Source organism: Hipposideros armiger, unplaced genomic scaffold, assembly GCF_001890085.2.
Source record: "Hipposideros armiger isolate ML-2016 unplaced genomic scaffold, ASM189008v1 scaffold_31, whole genome shotgun sequence".
Classification (NCBI taxonomy): domain Eukaryota; kingdom Metazoa; phylum Chordata; class Mammalia; order Chiroptera; family Hipposideridae; genus Hipposideros; species Hipposideros armiger.
Genome location: NW_017731381.1, coordinates 4,960,014 through 4,984,225, shown reverse-complemented (window position 1 = coordinate 4,984,225; position 24,212 = coordinate 4,960,014). Strand labels below are relative to the sequence as shown.

At 49.7% G+C, this 24,212-nt stretch overlaps 3 protein-coding genes across 8 annotated transcripts in view; 1 reads left to right on the top strand and 2 right to left on the bottom strand.

Moving 5' to 3' along the window:
- The window catches only part of ZSWIM3 (zinc finger SWIM-type containing 3), a 26,215-nt gene extending 22,347 nt beyond the window's left edge, over positions 1–3,868 (bottom strand). Inside the window, exon 1 of one of the 3 annotated variants that reach the window (XM_019636892.1) lies at positions 3,485–3,868. In XM_019636892.1, coding sequence (XP_019492437.1) covers positions 3,485–3,639 — 155 coding nt within the window. In that variant the 5' untranslated portion in view covers positions 3,640–3,868. Of the gene's footprint in view, positions 1–2,745; positions 2,922–3,484 lie in introns of those variants that run through there. The other 2 variants (XM_019636893.1, XM_019636895.1) reach the window with 2 other exon arrangements.
- Positions 3,869–4,048: 180 nt separating this feature from the next.
- On the top strand, positions 4,049–15,240 carry ACOT8 (acyl-CoA thioesterase 8). The gene is made up of 6 exons (XM_019637059.1): positions 4,049–4,257; positions 5,751–5,887; positions 10,475–10,700; positions 12,669–12,826; positions 13,340–13,534; positions 14,996–15,240. The coding sequence occupies exons 1-6, from the start codon at positions 4,139–4,141 to the stop codon at positions 15,112–15,114; spliced, it is 954 nt and encodes a 317-aa protein (XP_019492604.1). The 5' UTR covers positions 4,049–4,138; the 3' UTR covers positions 15,115–15,240.
- On the bottom strand, positions 15,233–22,267 carry SNX21 (sorting nexin family member 21). 4 transcript variants are annotated; one of them, XM_019637058.1, is made up of 4 exons: positions 22,036–22,267; positions 21,607–21,874; positions 20,958–21,115; positions 15,233–16,343 (listed from the first exon to the last, which is right to left on the bottom strand). In XM_019637058.1, exons 2-4 carry the CDS (start codon positions 21,866–21,868, stop codon positions 15,669–15,671), a joined length of 1,095 nt encoding a protein of 364 aa, XP_019492603.1. In that variant the 5' UTR covers positions 21,869–21,874; positions 22,036–22,267; the 3' UTR covers positions 15,233–15,668. The 4 variants fall into 4 exon arrangements, with proteins under 4 accessions (XP_019492603.1, XP_019492600.1, XP_019492602.1 ...); XM_019637055.1 differs by having other exon boundaries at positions 20,958–21,110; XM_019637057.1 differs by having other exon boundaries at positions 22,087–22,267.
- Positions 22,268–24,212: the final 1,945 nt, after the last annotated feature.

The window sequence follows — 24,212 nt, the reverse complement described above, 5'->3', positions numbered from 1 at the left end:
TAACTCTGCAGAAAGGATGCTAACTTTTAGACCCTTTTTTACTGTTTGAAAAACATCTTTTAATTAAATGACTACCTTGACCCCAAAACAAACTCATTTTTCATGTTGTTCAACCTTCAAAAACAAAAATAAATGAAATTAACCCCAACTTTCCAGTCTGTTATCTGAGTCCCTCCAAGTTTCTTTCCCACTGCTCCAGCATCAATCTTCCTTCTAGCTAAGCAGGTCTCCTCACTGCCTTAAGTACATACTGTTATCATCTGTACTAACTCACTTGGTTTGGACGTTAACCCTCCTGTGGTGGGCAAAATGGTCCCCCAAAGATGTCTACTTCCTAATCTCTAGGACCTGTGACTATGATAGGTTACATGGCAAAGGGGAAATAAGATTGCAGGTGGGATTAAGGGTGCTAATTAGCTGACTTGTTTTAAAGGGAAATTATCTTAGATTACCCGGAGTGGGCGCGATCCTAAACGTAGAAGGCTGCAGAAGAGGGGAGCCAGAGCAAGATGGGACAACAGAAACAGGTGAGAGTGATATGAGGGCTGAACCAGCTGTTGCTGGCTTTGAAGAAGGATGATGGCTACCGTAAGCTAAACAATGAGGGTGTAATGGCAAGTGAACTTCATTATGCATTCTGCTTTAATCCAAGCTAGCATCGTTTAGCCTGATAGAACTACTGACACCTTTGCATTCTGTCCCCAGAGCCTCCTACCTGTACATATACTGTACATTCACTCCTTTTAATCATTAAGCCCTGAGGACATTAGGTTCTAGTCAACGTCAAATTCATTTAAGAATAAAGCCTCAGGTCTATCAACCATGACTAGGATATAATAACTAAACCTCAGATAATGAATGAGGTTTTAACAAAACCTCAAACAATGAGAGGTGGTTTTTTTTTGTTGTTGTTTTTTGTAGCTGAGCCATCCTGCCATCTGTTGGCAGCTCAGCTAAGGCCAGGCGTCGAACCGCTGTTGCTCAGAGCTCAAACTCTTGAGTGAACTCTTAACCAACTGAGCCACTTGGCCGGCCCTTAAACACAATGAGAGGCTTTAATGAAACAAAGCTAACACCTTGGCCTCAGTTATGTTTCAGCTCCGGACTCATGAAAGCGGATGGCCCCACGGACCGCATCCCCTGGAAACCAGGTGGAACAATGCCATGACTGACACCAGCTGCCTTAGCCTTGACCAATCAGCAGAGCCCTTAGCTCCAACTCCCATAGTGTAACCATGATTAATGATTTTTCCCTTATATAACCTAGCCACTAGGGGCCGTTGGGGAGCCAGGTTTTTGAGGGCAATAGATCACCGGTCCTTGGACTTGGAGCCAACTCCTTAAACAAACCTTTACTTTCTTTGCTGCAAACTCCTGCTGGTATTTTCTTTTGGCTTGGATGCCCACAAGCATGCGGACCCCTTTTGAATCAGCGGTAACAAGGGCAGACTCTAGAAGTTGGAAAAGACAAGGAAATGGATTTTCCTCTAGGGATTCCAGAAAGAAATGCAGCCCTGCTGATCTCTAGATTTTAGTGAGATCTGTGTCTGACTTCTAACCTGCAGAACTGTCAGATAATAAATTTGAGTTTAAACCACATTTGTGGTGATATTAAAGCAGCAAATAGCAACCTGATTTTTCTCTCTTCTGAGTCCTTTTACCTATTTCCCTGAATCACATGTTTAGCACTTGATAACTCATTCATTCAACAATTACTTAATGCCTGTTATGGACCAAGCCATGTGCTAGACCCTGGGGATAGTCACCTGAAGGGTGTGTAGGTGCAAATATGAGGTGTTTGGACTTGATCCTATGCAAGTAGCACTGTGATCATCAGTGAGAATATAGATAACAGTAAACCAGGGTCCCTCCCGGGAAGAGCTCAGCCAACCCGTGGCATCCTCTGTAAACTGTAGTCCAAAACAATATGCTGTAACAGGAGCAACAGGTGCTGTGACAGCTGTAACAGGTGCTTCAGAACACAGAACATCATCTAAGCTAATCTTCTGGGAAGTAAAGCCTTCCTGGAAAACGTGCTGAAATCTGAAGGAAAAGTAATTAGCTAAAACAGAGTTTCCCAAATGACCAAAAGAGATCCAAAAAGACCTCAGCTTGCACAAGAATATTTAAGTTATTCATAAATATATGCCATTTGGGGGGCCATTATACTGTTACTTCTTACATATTATTGCTTAGATTGGGTCTAAAATAGGTCCCTTTGAATATTAAAACAATTTAAAAATGTTAAGTAAATGGTAGTATAGAATATGTAGCATGGAGACGATAGAATGCAAATGACTGACATTTGAGGAAAAGTGAGCTAAAAATATGTGGATGGGCAAATGTAAAGTGGCTGTGGTAAATATGAAGACCAGGAAGCTGTGGGGTTAGGACATGAGCTGAGTGTGGAGTAGACCGGATATGGATGGACACAGTGCAAGATGGAGAGGTCAGAAGGGTCAGGTGGTCTGGTGAACCAGGTTAACGGTCTTCGACTTCATACATCCTGAAGGCCACGGGAGGCTACTTCATTTATCTGACATAGACTGTAAGCATTTCGATTGCAGGACATTTTTTTGTATTAGTCTCACTGCTTAGGAAGATGCTACTGGCATAGGATAAAGTCCTAACACCTCACAATGGTACCTAAAGACCCTTCAGGTAGACTACACCTGACTTCATCTCCTGCCAAGCATGGCATCCCCCAGTTTCTCAAACATACCACCTTCTTTCACATATCTGTACCTTTGCTCCATAGCTCCGTCTGCACAGCTCTGTCTGGTCAAACTCCTTCATGCTACTTGATAATTAACCACTGAACTCCTACTCGAGCCCTTTGTTTCGTTCACAGCTCAGTAGAAACCATTACTTCCAGCACGAAGCCTTTCTCTGCTTCCCTTCTCTTAGCCTCTAGCCTGTTTCCTCATCTGCCAAATGGGGAAAATGACATTTAGCTACAGCTCTCAATATAGCCCTGTGGGGTCATGCATGCACAGATGAGAGAGAACGCTGCCTAGAGCACTGAAAGTGTCTGAAAAACGGCTGTTTATCTCAAGTGCTCAAAAACTATTTACAAAACGAATAATTGAATGAATGAAGTAACCAACAACTGACTGCGTTACTGCTTTGTGAAGAGGTGACTGATGAAGGAATTGATCGCCAAGGCATTTTTATCATTTGTGAAGGCCATATTTTGCGTCTGGGATACTGCAGGTGCTCAGAAAATGGGACAAACTGAAGTTATGAATTTCAGGAAAGCTGTGAATGGATGTGAGTGAATGAAGATGAAGTGGGTGGTCAAAAATTGGTGCCTGTGGAGGTTTTGCTCTCTTTGCCCCAGGCACCCCGCAGGTGCTCACTGAGTGTCTGTTGAATGCTCACAGAAATGAGGGCCCAACTGCATTCCCTCCTCCTCCAGGCCACCCATCTGGGGACAGTGCAGCCTCCTCTCCACCCCCCTGCCCCGCCCCCGCCCCGCCCTTACAGGATGTCCTCGCGGATGGAGGTGCCATGGTTGAGGTTGTGGAAGCGGACGGAGACGCGGTCCCTGAGAATGAAGGAGCACCTGTTCTCCTTTTTGTAGGCGCTGAAGCACTTCTTGAAGTCCTCGTAGGTCTTGAAGCAGCTGCCCAGCTCCATGGCCGCTCCCTCAGCCCACACCAGGGGCTGGCCCCAATAACAACCCCAGGGGTCAGAGGTCACAATGAGGGTCTACAGGCTGGCGTGGACTCAGGATGCCTTCAGGGTCGGCCCCAATTGAGTGGCCTGCTATGGAGCTCAGGAGGAGCCCTAGGCTTAAACCGTCTAAAGGGGCTGGGGTCGTCTTTGCAATCTGACAGAAGGGAAATGAAACTCAGTCCTTATTACCCAGTCCCGGGGATACGCCCCCTCATGGTCATATCCAATCACACACGGGATTCCCAGACTGGCATTCATTCCCTCTAATCGCTAGAGAAAGAGAGCCACACTCCCTAAGACTGACAGATGCGCCGGCCAATCATAACCTGCATCCCGCATTCTCAGTGCCAGAAAGGGACTTCCGATTACTTTGACAATCTGCCGGAAGCTGTGCGTTCTATGCCGGTTTCCGCGTGTCCGGACCAGCGCAGTGTCCCGGTTCGGAAGGCAAGTGATCTACATGTCTTCCCCGCAGGCCCCGGAGGATGGGCAGGGCAGCGGCGATCCCTCCGGGGACCTCCGCAGCGTCCTGGTCACCAGCGTGCTCAACCTCGAGCCGCTGGATGAGGATCTCTTCAGGTAGCTGGCCGCATCTGGCACGCATCCTTCATTGGGGCAGAGGCTCCTCATCTCGACTGCCGCCACCCTGTAGCCTCCTGTTCATAGCTTCCTGGACGAGGATGGGCTCTTCGCTGGATGCAGGCTCTGCCGCGATTGGGAGAGAGCTTGTCCTTGACAGCTGCCCTCGCTCTCCTGGCTTTCTCTCTTCTCCGCGCCGGGTCTGTGCAGCCCCAACCCTAGGAGGTCCTGGCAGTCTGGACAAATAAAGTGGTGACCTGAGACATCCTTCTCAGCAACCTCCCTTGAGGAGTCATGTCTCTGGGAACCAACCTAAAAAGGGCGGCGATTTGTCCAAGAGCACACACCTGATCAGGTTTAAAACTTATCCTCAGCTCCTTGCATATTCTCTATCTTTTCTTTTTATATACCCCACCCCCACCCCCACTTAGTGGGGTCTGGTAGCTCCTTATTTCTTCCGAGGCCTGAGCCATTTTCCTTCCCGATGCCACTTAAGTTCTTGCCTGCAGCTGGGGATTTAAGTTTTGGCCTACAAGGCTCCTATTGGCTTATTGGGAGCTATTTTGGGTGTTAATGTCTCTTCTCCCTACTTAATGAATTACAGATAACTTCCTGGAGGACTGTTTGCAATAAATTATTAAAAAAATGCGAAACTTGGGTTGTGCTGGGCCTTGGAAAGCTGGAGACCTAAATCCTTCAGCCTCCATACGGTTCATGTACTGGGCAAGTTGCTGTTTTCACCTCTGGGGCCTCAGTTTTCTTTTTTTTTTTTTAGCTGAGCCATCCTGCTACCTGTTGGCAGCTCAGCGGCTGCTCAGCTCGGGCTGGACTCGAACCGCTGTTGCTCAGAGCTCAAACTCTTGAGCGAGCTCTTAACCAACTGAGCCACTCGGCCGGCCCTGGGGCCTCAGTTTTCTTATCTGCACATTGAAGGGGGTTAGACTTGAAGTTTGAGGGCCCTTCGAGCTCTAAATCTAGTTCCTTGGAAGAACGGAGCTGTCGCAGTTGAGGGGAGTAAGTGCCAGGCCTTCATGCAGTCCACCCCCAGCCCTTGGGGTTCATCTTGGTCCCTCAAGTCCTTGAGTGGCGTCTGCCTTACCCTGCCTGGTATGGACAGTGGAAGAAACACTGGACTTGAGGTTAAAAGACTTAGATACTGCTTAGGATTGGCAATGTTTAAGCTTTGTGACCTTGCTCAAGTCACTGTCCCTCTCTGATCCCTATTCTCTTAGTGTAAAATACAGGGGTTGGTTTGTCATCCTTAACCAAAATCCACAGAAGGGCTGGGCAGTCCTGAAGGCCTTGAAAATAGATGTGTGCTGTATGCAGAGTGATGTAAGGATATTTGAGGAAAGGGTCCAGGGCTTTCACCAAATTCTCAAAAGGCTCCCAAAGCCCAATAAGGTTAATAGATCCTGCAGTAGAGGATCACTGATGGTGGTAGGATTTGGCCCAGCCCCCAAATCTTTCCTGCTTTCCCCTTCTCCCCACAGAGGAAGGCATTACTGGATACCCACAAGCCAGCGGCTATTTGGGGGTCAGATCGTGGGACAGGCCCTGGTGGCTGCAGCCAAGTCTGTGAGTGAAGACATTCACGTGCATTCCCTGCACTGCTATTTTGTACGGGCAGGTAAGCCACCTCCTCCCTTCCCCCAGCCAGCCCTGGTGGCCCAGCAGGTACTTCTTCCTGGCTTTGGGGGGCTGACTGAGCTGAGAATGTGAGGAGGATGGGGAGGGGGGCAGTGGAGGAGAGGGAGAGAGAGTTAGTTGATCCCCACCCTCAGCGAGCCTAGAGGGTACTGAGGCCTGGGTGGGACCAAGAAAAGGCTTAGACCTTACACTGGCTTGTTATCTGGCCCCAAAAGACACAGACTTTGAGGCTTAACTGCTCCCTTTGGGTCTTTTGTTCTTCATTCTTTTCACACCTTCTGGTGCTCAGTACTGTGCTGGATACGCAGAGGGGTGCTGTAATCTCTGCTCGGAGGTTGGAGGCAGGCAGCTTGGCTTGGAGAAGAGAGCACCAGGCTGGGAATTAAGAAACTGAAGCTCTAGTTTCAGTACTAATTCGCCATGCGACCTTGAGGGAGGTTACCCTCCTCTCTGAGGCTTGATTCCTTCATGCCACCTAAAAAAATGGAGGAGGGCAGGACCAAGGGTGTCTTATAGAGATGATCTCTACAGCTGCTTATAGCTCTGGGATCAAATTAAGGAACAAGAGAGCAATTTTTTAAAAACCCATGCTCTCTTTTGAGAAACAAAAATCTAACTTGCTTTCCCTCCCTTCTCCTTGCTCCTAAGGCAGATGTCCCCAACTTTAAGAGTCACTGTCTTCTGCATAGTCCCATGAGCTGAGATGAATTTATGGAACTTAACAATATGTGATTCATATTAAGAAAACAATAGTGGGGGTTCCCCCTTCATTTGACAAATATAAAACAGCTATAATAGTAAATATACATACCTTTTCATAGTACATCCCCATGCCCCTCACTCCCGTTTTATTCTCTTTTTATTGCCTGCCCCTCCCTGACAGTCATTGCTATAAAGTATTTGAATACTTACTGTGGGCCCAGGCCCGGTCTGACGACGTTTATGCCAATTGAGAGCAAAAGTGCCCTTTATTTCTTCAATTTGGTTGTAATCTCCAAAAGTGCTGGCCTTTTGAAATTGTAATCCGAACCTAGTGAGACAGTTTTGTTTTTGAGGGAGTGGGGGCATTACCTGATCCCCCTGAATCAATTTCTTCATGTTGTGTCTGAAAGAATTCACTGAGTCTTTGCAGATTAAGTATCTAGTGCAGGATCGGTATGTTGAAGGTTTTACATAAATGATAACTATCATTTTTTGATAATGAATTTATAGGAATAATTAAAATTTGCATGATACAGAACACAACCACCTTGTTTAGTCCTCAGAAGTAAACACATTCCTGCCATCATTTTACCTGTAAGGAAACAGGGACTGTGAGAGGTTATACTTGGATAACCAGCTCTCCTGCAATGCTAAGTGAGGCGGAGCCAGGATTTGAACCTGAGTGCAAGCTCCAAGCTCCACATTCTTCCCTCCTTTGGTGCTTTTCTCTTTCACTCTTGGGAGATAATTCCAAACCAAGGGAGAGCTGCCAGGGTGCCCATCCCAGAGTCTGGGGGAAGGATCCTCTTCCTTGGAAATTCTCTATCCAGGGGCAGCAAGAAATGACTTATGCCCATGCTACTGTTTCAAAATAATCGATTAGTTATGTCCCTACCTGGTTCTTGAAAGGCCTCAAGGCAGCTTAAAATAATTGGCAGCTGTTATAGGACTATTACAGTAAAAGTCAAGGGACAGGAGTCTAGTAGTAATGGGAATTGGGGAAATGATTGTGTAAAAAAACTAGGCTAAGGCATATTGTTGCAGTTTTATACAAAAGTTAGTTCTGAGCTTCCTGGAAGCAAGGCAAAAAGGGAAGCTCTCTTACCAGTGTTAACCTAAAATAAAAAGGCCTTTCAAAGTGAGAGGCACAAGTGTTTATCTGAGATCAAAAGAAAAGCTATTCCGGTTGCGCTGACTCAGGCAGAAGCCCAAACAGTGTTCCCATTAGGAGACAAACGCAATGGGTATTATAAGAAAGGGAAGGGGCACAATTACATCAATAGAAGGCAGGCATTTCTATTGGCCCACGTAACATAACATAGTGATGTTAGTTCTAAACAGTGTTTTAAATTTTCAGTCCAGTAGTCATAATAACTGCTTTTTTGTTATCTCTGCAGTTTCTTTGGGGCACAGTGTTGCTTTAGGCCCAGTCCAATGGTTATTCTGCCCCGTTTTAACATTCCAGAGGTTTGAGGCATAAGACGTGCAAGGCAGTTCCGCTGGGATGGCAGCCCTGACTCACTTTAAAAGTGTCCCAATTTATTTGTTTATTTTTGACACCAGTTTGTAATGTGGCCCTCTACCAGGTCTATCAGTTGTTACAACCGATGATGATGTTCCAATGATATTTTTGATTAAAAGATACTGGGGAGGGGGGTGTTGGCTCTTGGCCATTTATCCTATCAATTCTTTTTCTAAAAGCCCAGCTTAGAGTGTTAGTCAGTTTGTTTTTTTTTTTGTTTTTGTTTTCAAAGTATTTCTCTAGAGAACTAGCAGGTTTAGTGCTTGGAGAAGCTGGAGCAGGAGTCTGCAAACATTCTGTAAAGGGCCAGATAGTAAATATTTTAGGTTTTGTGGGCAAAAGCAACCGTAGATGTATGTAAACAAATGGGCTTGGCTATATCCCCAAAAATGTTCTTTGTGGCCTCAGTTTCCTCACCCCTATAAGGGGAGTAAGACCCACTCTGCATAGTCATTGTGAGACCAACATGAGAGAAGATAGTACCTTAGTAACTAACACTTAGTAACATAGCACCGAGCACTCACTCCAGAGCCTACCTACCGTGTTCCAGTAATAATAGGCCTGGAACTCATTCGCATGGAGGTAAATCACTAGTAACTGAAAGTATGGCATTTTAGCTGCAGACTGAGGATTGGATGAAAACTTTTTTTAAGTTTGTTGACTTCCTTTCTAGCCCCGGAAATCAGACTGCACATGTATCTATCTCCAGTGTCTGGACTCTTGGAAAGCATTTGTCAAAGGCCTTTGACCTTGAGGAGTCCCCATTCTGATAAAGGCAGCCCTTTGACAATGCCGGATATCAGCCTGCTGGCAAACCAGCCAGGCCTCAAGGCTTCCTAGTGATGTTAATTGCTGTTGAATGCACCCGCAGTGCCTGTTTGGCTCCCCATTTGGATTGGGGTGGAGGAAACAACACTTGTGTAGACCTGCTTCTTTCATTTGAAAGTTGAAAATCATCCCCAAAAACGTCTCATCGCCTAGGTCTCAGGGTTCTCCAAGGTCAGACTGACTCAGAGAGATAGTGAAGGACTTCAGAGACACCAGAGAGACTCTCTCTCCCTAAAAATCCTCCCTGACCTGCTGCTAGTTGAGGGCTTATCGTCCTCTACCTGGGGCCAATGCCTTTCATCCTGCATTAGGAGCATGGACACCCAAAGGAGAAGGGCCAAGTGACTGCAATTTGTATCAAGGATGAAGTGACCAACAGCAGGCTTTTCCTGAGAGGATGAATATTCAGACAATGACCAGACCATATATAAAAACAGAACTCTTGATCCACAGTTGGTAGCAACCAGCACAGGAAGCCAACCTACTGTCTACGTGTCAGGCTATAGGAAGTCAGACCACCATTTCTATTATAGCAAGCCAGTCCAGGAAGCCAAACCACAGCCCCTATAACAGTCAGCCCCAAACAGCCAGGACTTGATTAATGACTGACAGCTTCCCTAATTTTTGCCCATACTGCCAACTGAGGACCAACTGCAGAAAGCCAAACATGTATCTCTAACCAATTACATAGGATGTCCCGCTTCTAGTTAGCCTGCCTCAGCTTTCCTGTGCCAACAGCCTCCAATCGGGGGACACTTGAAACCTCTTTTTTCAGGGCATAATTGAAACCTCTTTTTTCATGCTAAAGCTTTCCCACTCCTCTGCTTGCCTTCGAGCCTCTACCGAACATAAGTGATGGTGGCTGACTCCCTTGCTACACTAAACTATGAATAAATAGCCTTTGCTTGTTCTTAAAAAAAAATAAAAAGAAAGACAGAAAGGGGGGGGGAAAGAAAGAATAAAAAAATAGAAAACAGGCAGCAGGCCAGATTTGCTGACCACAGCTAGAAAAATGGTACCAGACACATGACAAGATCCCAGTTAGAGGTGGAACAAGACAAAAGCTGGGAACGTTTATTTTATCTAACCAACACTTACAGAGCTGGATAGCATTCTGACTACTTTACAACTATGAACTAATTCTCATTAAAATCCTGAGAGGTCTGAACACTATGATGATCCCCATTTTAGAGGTGGATGAACTGCTCAAGAGAGGTTAAGTGACTTTCCCAAGGTGCCACAGCTGGTGAGTGGCGGAGCTGAGACGTGAATGCAGGGAATCTGGCACCGTCCCTTTTGTTCTGTGCTGTTGACAGAAGTTCCACCTGCACTGGGTACATCCCCATGACAGGGTCTGGTGTTCTCTCTGTATCCCCAGTACCTGGCCTCAGTCAGTAGCTACCAAGCAGAAAATAAATGGAGAATGAGTAGCACAGGTGCCTGTCCAGCCACTGTAATGACGACGGGGCCTGTGGGGCTCACTCAGGCTCTCCGTGTCCCTTGTGCCCCCTGCAGGGGACCCGAAGGTGCCCGTTTTGTATCAGGTGGAGCGGACGCGAACAGGGACCAGCTTCTCGGTGCGCTCCGTGAAGGCCGTGCAGCATGGCAAGCCCATCTTCATCTGCCAGGCCTCCTTCCAGCAGACCCAGCCCAGCCCCGTGCAGCACCAGTGCTCCATGCCCGCTGTGCCCCCACCGGAAGAGCTGCTGGACTACGAGGCCCTCATTGCCCAGTATTTAAGGTGAGAGACTTGGAGGCTCCAGGACTATGTTCAGGCAGCAGTTGCCACCTGTTAGTGGGTCATGGAATCCTTTTGTGCGTCTTGACTGGCATTTAAAAAATATAGACTAGAAAAGAAGATATTGGAGTGTATTGTATGTAGTAAGGGTAAGAATCCTTTTGTTGAAAGTTTCGTTTCAGTTGTCCGTGTGGGGTTGTGTGCATGAGCAAGGATCCTGGGTCATGATGTAAAGGCAGGGCTTATGATTCAGCCCGTTCAGGTACAGTACAGCTTCACTGGTTGTTAAAATATTGAGATATTTCTATCCTTACTTGGTAAATCCTCACCTCTCCAGTCCCTGAGTGACCCCTCCTCCTCCGAGGTCACATGACTCAGCAGCCTAGGAGTTAATGCCGTGTTCCTGCTGCAGAGATCTGTGGTCCCGCTGCCTTTGCCTTAGTGCATGTCAAATATTTTGTATGTCACCTGGTAAAATATATTTCTTACTTGGATCACAGTTGGTAAAGTTGGGAAAATGCTAGGGCAAGGGAGAGAACTCTGGGTCCCGACACAGGACAGACACGTGGGTGGATCCTGGCCAGGGCTGTGCTCCATTAATGCCCATTTGCCGTGTGGCTTTGCCCAACTCCCCAGCCACTCAGAGCCCTGCTGTTCATCTAAAAACTGGCAGTGGTCGTTTTTGCCCAGCCTACTTCACAGTGGTATCATAGGGAGAGTGCCTCTGTCTTGTGCTGCATGCTGGGGAGGCAGCAGGGTGTGATGGGACAGATGTGGGTTTGAACCTGGGAAAAGCCTGGGTTTAAATCTTGGCTCTATCTCTGTTAGCTGTGTGAGTTTGGGCAAGTTGCTTTCCCACTCTGAGCCTGTGTCCTCAGTTATAAAAATGGTGCTAATCATAATTCCTACCTCATGAGGCTGCAGTGAGGATTAAATGAGATAATAAGGCATTTAGTGAGTGTTCAGTAGATTCTAGTTATACCACTACTGACAGAGGGGTAAGCTCAGAGGCTGGCATGCAGTCGGAGCTCAGAAATGTTTGCTGAAATGGAAGGGGACATTATTCTTAAAGGTCCCTAAATCTAGAGCTGTGCTGTTCACCAAGAAAGCCACTAGCCACATATGGGTATATTACATTAATTAACATGAGATGGAATTAATATTTCTGCTCCTCAGTCGCACTAGCCACATTTCAAGCACTCACTCAATAGCCACACGTGGCTAATGGCTACCGTAGTGGACAGTGCAGATACAGACCATTCCATCATCACAGAAGGTTCCATGGACAGTGCTCGAGAGGATAGGGATAAAAATGGAAATGCCGGTGCAGAGTGCCAGGGGTGACCAAGGGACTTCCCTGGAAATGGACTCCTGCCCCTTGGGATCACCGTGTTCCTAATTGCTTAGGGTTAGGGAACTCAGTCCCAGTTGGACAGCCCCCTGAGTGTTTGGAACAGTGAAGCGGTTAGGGTGTGAACCGTGGAGCCAGACTGCCTGGGTCGGAACCCTGCCATCTCCACTTCCTGAGCAAGCGTCTTGGACTTGACGCTTATTTCATGTATCCCTGCGGGGCGGTGATCATTGTACCTGTGTCACAGGGTTGTTGTGAGGAATGAGTTAATACGGGTGAAATGCTCTGAACGGTGCCTATCAGAGATATGCTTCCTGACTGTGATGTGTCGGCTTTATATGCATTACGTTCTCTTCTCCATTTTTTACTATGAGTTAGGTTACTGTCATCCATATTTTACAGATAGGAAAATAGGCTCGGAGAGATTACTAACTTGCACAAGGTCACATGGCTCATAAGAGACAAAGAAGGGATTCAGAGACTAGACACTCCTGCCTGCCAGCTTTGGGGCTAAGTCAGGAGTCCCTATGGAGGAATGAGGGGGGTCAGGAGAGGCAGCTCCGAAGAGAGGCTTGCCCTCTCCCTGAGTCTCCCCCAGCCCCTCTCCGCTTTATTTTCAGGGACCCTAACCTTCACGAGAAGTACCGAGTGGGGCTGAACCGAATTGCTGCCCAGGAGGTGCCCATTGAGATCAAGCTGGTAAACCCACCCACCCTGAACCAGCTACAGAAAGTGGAGCCCAATCAGATGTTCTGGGTGCGAGCCCGGGGCCATATTGGTAAGAAGACCCCTGGATTGGAAGAAAACACTCTCCAGGGGCCTAGGCCTGTACCTTATTTCTGTACCTTATTTGCCCTGTGTGGCCTTGGGCATGTTACTTCCCCTCTCTGGGCCCATTTCCTCATCTGCGTGATGGGGAAGTTGACTCAGTTTCTCACCAGGGCCGTCAGGCCTTTGCATGGGGCAAATGGGTACATGGCTGCAATCCTGTTGGCCCCTTCTGGGGAAGGCAAGGCATCTTGCTGAGATTCTTGTCCAGGTCCACTGCTCACCCTGGGTGCCTGTGTGGGAAACCTGGGGAGTGAAGACTGCATGTCAGTCCTCACTCCTGCCCTCCCTCCATGCCCACCTCCCTGTCCCTCATCACACATACGCCTTGGGCCACGTGCCCTCATGCAGCGAACAGTCTGCACATCTGTGCACGGCAGGCCCTTTCTCCCCTCACCTCCCTGCAGGTCCTGAGCTGTAAAGCCCATGAGCCCAGGGCTGATGCAGCTGGGACATGTTGCAGGGGAGGGCGACATCAAGATGCACTGCTGCGTGGCTGCCTATATCTCAGACTACGCCTTCCTGGGCACAGCACTGCTGCCCCACCAATATCAGCATAAGGTGCACTTCATGGCCTCCTTGGACCACTCCATGTGGTTCCACGCCCCCTTCCGAGCTGACCACTGGATGCTCTATGAGTGCAAGAGCCCCTGGGCTGGTGAGTGTGGGGCCACATGGGACAAGGGTACTGACCTTGGGCTGGCGGGGAGCCTGCTGCGTGGATGCTGCTGTCCCTCACCCACATCCTGTGGGGCCCTGCACAGGTCGCTTCCTCTCCTGCCCCCCTAGGCTTCGGCATCCTTGTCTTTAAAATGACAGGGTGACACTGGAGGACAAGATACTTGCTCAACTCTTAATTTCTGTAACATGCTGGGAATATGATTTCCTTTGTCTCAGACACCCAGGTCTAGTCCCAGAACCACTTCAGATTCTCAGTATGATCTTGGGTAAATCCCATCTCCTCTTCGAGCCTCAGTTTCCCATCTAAACAAACAGGGTTGCACTAGAACAGTAGTATCCGAACCCGGTGGCCCATGAGACCACCACTGGGGGACCTTTTTCAAAACAGATTCTCAGATGCCAAGATTCTGACTCAACAGGTCTTGGAAGAGGTCTTGGAAACTGTATTTTTAATAAGCTCCCTAAGTGACGCTGCTGATTAACCTGGTTGAGATTCAGGGTATTCAACAGTTTCTAAGGACACTACTTGGACACTCCTCATCAGAGACAGAAGGAAACCCAGACCCATTCATCAGTGTCTAGTCTCAGAGCCCCGGGCTCCTTTCCAAGGAAGTACATTTCAAACGGAAAAAAAACAATAGCCTTGCTTTGTGCAACAGTGACAAAACTTAAGGGACTCTGTATACTCAGGGAAGGGAGACTCTCAAGTACCAAGAGCGGCACAGGACAGGATCAACAACCTTCAAGTTAGGACACTTGGGTTTGGGTTTGGCCAGATTCTTAAGGCCAAGTTCCTGAGCCTCTGTGAACTTCAGTCATCATCTGGAAAAGGGGACAAGCCCTGCTTCACTTGGCTACTGTGAGGACTAAGTTCTACTGAAGGGAAACCAGCAGGTCCCTTCATAAATATCAAACGCAGGCCCAAGGCTAGCAAGGGAGAGAAAATCCACAAGTGGGGAGGGAGGGGTGGCCAGACCTCATGGCCCTGGGTCCTCTCCCCCGAGCCCCTTTGTCCCCTCGGGGTGGGGATGGGGGTGTTTTCCATAGAATACCAGCCTGGAGGGACTGGTTCGATTTATTATAAAGAGAACTGATGGGTTTCCTAACACAAGTGGCCAGAGATGGGGCGGATCTGCTTAACCAAGCTACCGACCAAGGCTGTTCTCAGAACTCCTGCCTCTGTCATCTTTTTGAGGAAGCCAGAAAATGTGTGAAAGTGCTTTTAAACTGTCAAGTCAGGAGCCCATGGGAGGAGCTACTCCCCAATGACTGACCATACTAGGCTCATAAAGAGGCACTTGGAGATTGGGAGTGACCAGAACACTCAGTGTGTCCTCTGTACGGGGCAGCCCAACCTGGATTGCACCCTTTTCAAGAAGCACAATTGGCTGTGCCAAAGGAGAGAAAAGGCCGTTTTTACCCTTTTCCTCACCCATAGGTGGCTCCCGGGCGCTGGTACATGGGCAGCTGTGGCGTCGGGACGGGGTCCTGGCTGTATCCTGCTCCCAGGAGGGTGTGATCCGAGCAAAGCCCCGGGTCTCAGAGAGCAAGCTGTAGCCAGAGGGACCAGCTTGGCCTGCGGCTTCATGGATCTCCCTTTACCCCTACTCCTGAGGCAGGAGTTACAATGGAGGGTGGGGCCTTCCGTCCCTCACATCCAATAAAGAGACTGATACAACTGGAGCCACTGGCGTTTAATTCTCCTGGGCCAGAACTGCAGCCCTCTATCCAGCCATCAACTCCGGGACTCCAGAGGCAGAGTCCCTGGCCCTTCGGCCAGGCTGCCTCACTGGCTCAGAGGCCCAAGGGAAAGAGAACACGAACCCTGACCTGGAGCATAGCCCCTAGCTGTTCATAAGCTGGAGAGGCTGCATCAAGCTTCCTCCCTGTACCAGCCCAGGAATCCCCAGCCAAAGCTGGTCCTGTGCCTAGCTCAACAGGAGAACCATGTTTCCTGGGTCTGCTACAAATTATTTGTAGAACTTCTAGGGATTCTCAGCACCCCCTACAGCTTCCCAACTGCTGTCTGGGTCCTCGTCAGCTCCCCAGCCCACCCGCTGGCCATCCTTGGGCAGTGCATCTCCCCACGGTGGCCTTAAGTCTAGGCAGGGTTAGTCCAGTACCTCCTTGATGAGCAATTCTTTGAGACTTGGGGGTGGCGTGGGGGTCAGGCCTGCCTCCTGCAGGGCCTGGAGCCGGGCCTCTGACTGGCGTTTGTCCAGGCCCAGGCGCCAGGAGAGTCGGACATGGGCATCTAGAAAAGGTGCCAACAAAGGATGGGGGCTTTTGTCGCCCATCAGCTGTAAGGCCCTCTCACAGCATGCCCGGGCCTCCCCAGGGTCCTCCAACTCCTGGTGGCATACAGCCAGGCCAGCCAGAGTCAGCAGAGGGCGATCTGGGCCTGACGGGGTGCCCAGCTGGGCCTGCAGCTGCCAGGCATTGGCCCAGAGTGCCAGAGCCTCACGATAGAGGCCAGTGCAGGTGAGGCTCTGTGCCCGCCGCAGCTCAGGCAGCACGAAGAAGTCCTGCAGGTCTGGGGCATGGCGCAGTTCGGGGACTGCCTGCAGGTGGCTTAAAAACTGCTCGAAGGCCCGGCTGCGGCGGGCAATGGTCTCCGCAGTGAAATTCCGGCGCAGGCGCTTACGGGGGAAGGAGATGGCAGCCATGGGTCCCCGGAACTGCCGCTGCAGGTTTCGGTGCAACCGCTCAAAGTCCGAGTAGCGGCGAGAGATCTGGGCTGGCTGGCGATCTGGTGGCCCTGGACCCATCACGGCGAGGGTGTAGAGCTGCAGGGAGGGTGGGGGTCAGGGCAGGCGCCAGTGGTCCAGGGGTCCCTTCCCTCCCCACACCCACACTTCCAGCTCTGTTCCCCCACCTCATCCCTTCACCCCGAGACGGCCCAGGAGGGTGGGGGCTGCTGGAGCAGCAGCTAGGGAGCCCAGTCCCATCTTACCTGAGGCTCGTCTGAAATGACCCGGGCCCAAGGCAGCACGGGGAAAGAAACAGAGATGAGCTTCAGTGCCTGGAGCCACTGGCCTTTGGCCCCTTCCAGAAAGTACTCCCTTCCCATTGTCCAGCCCCGCTGGAAAACCAGGGGTGAGCTGAAGCCCAGGCCAGTCTCTCGGGCCTCTGAGCCAAACTTGAGAATCCAAGTTCTACTCTAGACACAGCCCCCCTACATCCTTAGCCAGGTTATTCCAATCCAGACCCGGAGGGTGGGTCATCAGACACCCCAGGAACGATCAGTGTGAAAAGTACACTGGACTCTGACTCAAGTTTTAACCTCAGGTCAGTACTCCCTCACTGTGTGACATCAGGCCAGGCAGTCCCCATCTCAGGTCTGCTTCCTTCTCGAGGGAATGAAGTGTTGGCCCAGGTTAGTGTTCACTCAGGTGTGGAACGTGTCCAGATGTTGGTGCTGAGATTTTTAGGTGGCATGTGCTTGAGTAAAGAGCACTGAATCAGGGGCAGGAGGTCATTCTCCCTTGATTATCTTTGAGGCTTCCTGTCTGCAAACTGAGACGCTCTCAGGTTTTTGTTTTGTTTTTGTTTTAAAAAGCACTTCTCCAACACTTCGGCTCCATTTTTAGAAAAGAGCCAACACGATCTCGGGTCAGGGCCCTCAAGCAACAAACAGCATCCAGGCAGGGTTTAAGAACACTTTCATTCCACTGCTTTGATTTTTATGGTTATCTTCTCTTTACGGCAAGTGGGGCTTTTCACGTACGGTAGTGCTATAAAGTTGTCTTTTACACTTAAGCCAAAACCAAAACAAAAACGGTTTATTTAAAGGTAAACGTTAAGCAAAGAATGGTACAAATAGCATTTGGATGGGACAAGAATTGTGAAGGTGGTACTGGAATGACCACGTTTTGGAAACACTGAACAAGATAACGGTGAAGCTTCCCCCAAGTATGAGAACCCAAATATGGATTAATTAAAATTCAGCGAATGTTTAAATTAAAAAAAATTATTACAGTTAAAGACACATTGTCATTAATCCCCCTCAAAACATTCCCCCTCGCTTCAAACACACTTATCCCATTATTCTTGCCATTTTCTGAAGCAGTTCTGTAAGTCCTCTTTTGTGTCTTTTTTTTTTTAAGATTTTATTGGGGAATTGGGGGAGGGGAACAGTCTTGGGGAGTCGGGGAAGGGGAACAGACAAGCTGCTGTCCTTTTGTTCTTCAGTCTAGTTGTGGAGGACGTCGCTTCACTGGCCTATGTTGATATTGTGATCATTGTGCTCTTCCTGGGTGAGGCAGCCGCTCGCCAGCCATTGGATGGCCGCTCTCGGCAGCTCTCGAAAGCGCACGCCAGCTGCCGGCCAGCCCCACTGCAGCCTATGCCGTCGCCTGCGACTCACCGCAGCCCAGCTCCAGGTCAAGCTGTTGTTCACCATCTTAGCTATAAAGGGTGCAGCATCACTAGCCCACATGTGGGATCCAAACCAGGGCCCTGCTGCTTGAGCTGGCGTCCCAAGCCAACTCTAACCAACATGCCACTTGGCTGGCCCTGGGTGAGTGTCTAGTTGTGTTGTCGTGGCTGCCTCGACATCCTAAATCGATTCAAAACGTTTACCTTTCATGGTCATTTTGACTTTGGGGAAGAGCCAGAAGTCGCATAGTGCCAGATCTGGTGAATAAGGTGGATGAGGACACACCATAATGTTTTTATTTGACAGAAATTGCCATGCCAGAAGTAATGTGTGACATGGAGCCTTTCCGTTGTGGTCAATAGATACAGTGAATGTTGCTCCTGAGTGCCATTCAACGGAAAGGCAGGGATCCGCAATATGGGAAACGGTGCGTCAAACCTTAGTAACAAGTTTCAACTTGTTCAGTGCAGTCAGTCGGATGTGATCTACAGTTGAGAGAAGGTGTGTTTTAAAGTGTGCCATAAACCATCCATCATGACAACGCTCTGTGTCACACATCGCTTCTAGTATAAGGCAATTTCTGTTAAATAAAAACATTACGGTGTGTCATCATTCACCTTATTCACTGGATCTGGCACCATGCAACTTCTGGCTCTTTCCTGAAGTCAGAATGATTCAGGACATCGAGGCAGCCATGACAGCACAACTAAAGACACTCACGAAAGAGGACTTCCAGAACTGCTTCAGAAAGTGGCAGGAATGATGCGATAAGTGTGTTTGAAGTGAGGGGCAGTGTTTTGAGGGGGATTGATGGCAATGTGTCTTTTACAATAATAAACATTCAACCGTGTTGTTTGATCATACCTCATATAAGAATACTGAGCAAGCAGTTTAAAAGGGGGTTTAGCAAGCGTTAGATGTTAAATGCACACTAACATCAAACCCAGATTTTCCTCTTGAATTCATTCTGTGAAACTGCTAGTATTACAGCCACTCCTGGTCAATTAGATTTGTGTACTGTATCCTCCTTCTCTCAAACATTCACAGTGTACATTAATATTAAGGATTCAAAGTTAAATAGTAAAGAAACTTACTTTACTCTCGTTCAACTCTGCATTCCCAAAACATATTAACTGCAAAATCTTTTTTGTTTTTAAAGTAGTTATTAACATTCCAGGAAACCAATTTTCTGTAGAGCATACAGCAAGAAGAAATGGTCTATAATGACCTCCTTATGTTCATCTGGCTTTTATTTTTAATTTTTTGGCCCCAAACCATTTTATATCCATTATCTCATCTGATCCTTATAATGTCCTGCCAAGATAGGTATTAGTAGCTCCATTAACTGAGCACCTACACTGTGCTGAGCACTTGACATGTTTCATTCAATCATCACAACAGCACTACAAGGAAAGTGTCCTTTCCTTGCAGTGCTGAGGAGGCAGGCTCAAAGAGGGGGCAGAGGTTTCAAAGTCATCTCCTAAGGGACACAGCTGGGAAATGGCCCGGCTGGGATTCCAACCCAGGCCAAGGTAGTTCACAAGCCTGTGTTCTTCGCCCCCAGGAAGAGTTCAGTAAGGACAAAGGAGGTAATGTGTTTCCGTAGACACCGTCCAGGAACTACTTGGCCATCCTGCTCTATCTTGTCATTCTTTTCCCAGCGTCACCCCCATACTTCCTGTTTCCCAGCTGCTCCCTGATAACCGATCCTTGGGGTCCCCTTCCTGTGCACGACGCCTGGCCAGGGCTTTCGCCACTGAAAACTCCATTGATCACTCAATCCCTGCTCAAATTGAAGCAGTCACCCGGTGGGTGCGGCCCTTGTTTGCTAACAGCAGCAGAGGGGTGGAGAGGCCCAGATGTGGCACTGGGCTCCAGGCCCCCTTCCTGCTGAGTCAGAAATGGAGGAGGGTAGTGAAGAGGAGGGAAGTGAACGGCAGAGAGCTGCCGCTGCCTGGACTAGCCAGGTCAGGCTGAGTTTCAGGCCTGGCCAGGAGCAGGACCTGGCAGATCTCATTTTCCATGTCAGCTTCTCCTTTCCACAGCTACGAAAATGAACTTCCAGGCCCTCCCCCACATTGCTCTTCTCCCCCAGTCCCTAAATGGAGCCCCTGGAACAAGATTATTCTGTACAGGGTGGGTGCTTGAGAATTGATTCACCTGGGTTGTAAGGAGGCCACAACAGCCAGGCATTTCCAATGCAGAGCTAAGTATTATAATAATAATAAAGCTGGTGGTTTTTTTTTTCAATCTAGTTGTGGAGGGTGCAGCTGAGCTCCAAGTCAAGTCATTGTTTTCAATCTGGCGGGGAGGAGGGGGCGTAGCTGACTGGCTCATGTGGGAATCGAACCAGCAACCTTGGTGTTATGAGCCTGCGCTCTAACCAGCTGAGCCAACTGGTCACCCCCAGTAGAGCTATGTTTTATCTTACACATTTTCTCAAGGACTTCGTAATGACAGGCCTAATGCTAAGGGCATTTCTGAGCACTGTCTCATTTAATTCCTGTGACAATCCTCTGCATTGTCCCCAGTTCTCAGATGAGGAAATGAGTCATCAAGGCTACACAACTCACCCAAGGTCAAACAACTGGTAATAAGTGGGATTTGAACCAAGTTCTGCCTCCAAAACCCACTTTTTTAAAACCACTAACCAAGGCAACTTGAGTCTCAAGTCTGATCCAGATAATATTCTTTCCGGTATATCTTGCATCTTGCTACAATTTGCGAAGCCCTGGGAGGCAAGGCAAGTGGGGGCACACACACCAGTTTTCTTATTCTCAAAACCAGGATAGGAGGCAGGTCCATAATCCTTTCTTTACTCCGTCTCAGAGAAGCTGTCATTGCCTGAGGACTTGTTCAAGTTACATCCCCTTTCTGGCCTCAGTTTCCCCATCTGTAAAATGGGGGCAGCCATTTATAACTACACAGCCAGATTCCCCCCAAGGAAGTTGGGAGTCTCCCCTACTTTCTCTTAGCTAGACTTGTAGACTCACAGCCCAGGGGTTCCTGGGCTCGCACTCACCACGTACTTGGAGGGGGGGTCCTTGACCACATTGGCGCTGGTCACTTCGAAGAGCAGCCGCTGGGGTACCAGGGTGTTCCGGGATTTCTTCCAGAAATCCTGCAATTGCCGTGCCAGGAGCTGACTACCCCGCTGTCCATCAGGTTGGGGGTTCTGTTCTGCATGAGTACAGGACCAGTCACATCAATGGGCCTGGGGCCAGGGTCACATAAACCATGTTCCATGACCTCACTCATCCTCCCAACAGGTGACATAGCTTTATCCCCATTTGTCATAAGTGGAAACTGAGGGCCCGAGAGAGGCCAGATGCCAGACTTCGGTGCCTGGCAAACAGCAGGCACTAAATAAATATCTGTACCCCCAAAACATCCCTAGCACATTACCATTTTGTATCCCTGACTCTGTACACTGAATGTCTGCAACAGCCCTGAGATGGGAGTGATTTCCCCCACTTGACACAAGGAAGAACTTGGCTCAAAAGGTGTGACTCAAGGTCACACAGCTAAGAGGTGGCTGGGACACTTTAAAGTGTCAGAATTTCGGAGTTTGGGCAGGATCAACTCAGAGCCCCCTGATTATCTCAGGAACGTGGCTGAGGTGGAGGCCTAATGGAGCTCCCAAGGTTCCCGCCTTCGTCCTCCGCACTCGCCTGCGTCTTCTCCCGACGCCTCGTCCCCAGGGGGCAGCGGGTCGGGGCCGTCCTCCTCGTCGTCCTCGTCGTCTTCGTCGTCCTCATCCTCGGCGCTGGTGAAGCTAAGGGTGCCGCTGAGACGGGAGGACAGGCCCTCGGCGTCGTCGTCCTCCAGCTCCGAGCTCTCCGGGAACTGCTCGACCTCGGGGCCGGCCGCCGCCTCCCCGGGGCCCTCACCGGCCAGGGCGTGGCGCAGCCGGTGCAGGAGCCTCGAAGCCATGGCACCCTGGGGGGAGTGCGAGACTGTGGGTCCTGAGCCTCGGCGGAAGACCCGGGCCCCGATCGGGAGGGGCCCGGGTTGGGGGAGGGAGGGGCGCCGCGGAGGCCCCGCCCCCGCCCATTGGGGTCCTGAGAGCCACGGGACTGCTCGAGTCGCCCTCCCCTCACCCGCACATCTTGGGGCTGCGCACTTCCCGGGAGGACCTGGGACTCTACTACCCACGTCTCTTTCGCCCGTGTCGCGTCTCAACCTCCTGCGACCAGCCGTGCACTCGGGGGTGCGCCGCTGCCTAGGGGTCCCGGTGCAGCCCCCGGCGGTTTACAGAGGCCGGCCCGGCTCTGCCGGGCCCAGCAGCTCGGGGCGCCGCTCCTGCCGCTTCCTGCCGCCGCCCCGCCCCCAGCCCCGCCCGCTCCCCGGAGCCGCCCGGGAATCCCGGGCCCTTTGCTCCAGGAGAGACTTGGGAATCCTGGGTAGGCCTGGGCGAGCACCAGGCCTCCTGCGGGATCGCCCCCAATCCGGCGGGGCTCACACCCTCCTTGAGTCCTCTCACCCCTCCCGGAGACGCAGGCTGGACCCAATATAGCCCCCAGTTTCCATCCAGCACTCTTGAACTCTCCGAAGTCATTATGTGGCAATGGGAAACCCATCGTTCTGGTGAGAAGACTAAGGCCAAGAGAAGACCCGTGATGTGGGTTGGAATGTGACCTCGCTGAGCCTAGGTTTTCTCATGTAAAAAAGAGGAACAATTACTAGTAGTACTAATTTTGCAGCTTTTGTAAGGACCCTAATCCAGTGCCTGGCACAGAGCAGGGACTTACAAAATGCTCGGTTACATGATTACTGTTTCTACAGTGTTCACAGGCTTTTGCAATTTCACTTGAGCCTCACCTATAGGAAGTAGGCAAACGGGTAAACTGAGACCCAGAGAGACCGAGTTACTTGCCCATAGTCACACAGTTTGCCAAGAGGTTTCTGAGTATGGGGCCTGGCAGCCCAGGTCTCCTTAGTTCTTTTCCTGTTCTTTTCCCAAGCAGCAGGCCTGCTAATCTCAGCAACTCCTCCAGAGGGCTGTGTTTTATGATGGGGAGGGCAGCATCAGGTCAAGAAGAATTTACTGTAGCTTCCTATCAGAAGGCCCAGATATCGGTCCCTAAACAGAGCAGATAGTGCTAGTTATACCCTCGAACAAATCAAATCTCTCTGACAGTAGCTCCTACCCATTTTGAATGGCACAGGAGAGAGGGGTAGGGGGAAATAGCTTTGAATGGAAAACACATTCCCTGCCCTCCCACGTGCAGAAGGGGCGCAGCTCTCATTTCTTAAGGTTCCATTGAGGTTCGGTGTACATCCTGTTCTAGGCACTTTACGTGGGGTCACCATCTCATCCTCACAACATCCTGGGGAAGGGGGTTGTTATTGGACAATAACGGTCCATTTTCAAGATGAAGACACTGAAGCAAATTGACTTTCCCCAAATCCACAGCTAGGAAATAGGGGAGCTTGGAATTAAGGCCAAGTCTGTGTCATTTCGAAGCTCTAACTACTCTTCATTCAGCTTACCCGCAGGGTGTTGGGGCAAAAAAAGACATCTCATTCATTCATTCATGCAACACTCACTCATTCAAACATTGGCTGAATATTAACTTGTACTTTGGCATATGCCTCACAAGTCTGGGTACAAAGCAGGTATTCATAAAACCATGGGTTGTCAGAGTGGGAGGGTCACTCAGAAATCCGGTCTAGCACTTCCATTTTCCAGATGGGTAGTCTGAGGCTCAGTGAGCAGAAGGGGCTTACCCTGGGTCATACAAACAGGGCCAGAACGAGGAGATCTCCTGATGTCTAGCATTCCACTACTCTTAGACTCTGTATGGATATCTTCCCACAGCCTCCCTGAGAGACGGTCATCAAATTCCTGCTTGCATACATTCAGTGACAAGAAGCTCATTACCTCCTGAGGCTACCCAAACCTGTTAGTGTTCAACCGTGACTCAGAACTAAGAACTTCCTCCTTGTATGGAACCAGTCGCCACTCAGTTCAGGTTATCCTTACAAAGAACACACTATTGATTGAACACTTGCTAAGTGCCAAGTGCTGGGTCCTGGGGAATGCAGTGATGGATAGGAAACCGTCTCTGGTCTGTGGAACTCAAATCAGACTGTGATCACGTGCTATGCGCAGTGCTCCGATTGAGGAAACCACTGGAGACCCCGTTGGACTCTCTTGGCCTGGGTGTAGGGGAGGAGGGAGCCTGGATGAAGTGGTGTTAAAGTTGAGAAAGAGAGAGAAGTAGGCAGATGAAGAGCAGGAAGATGGGAGTTCTGGGCAGAAAAGCCAGCACGT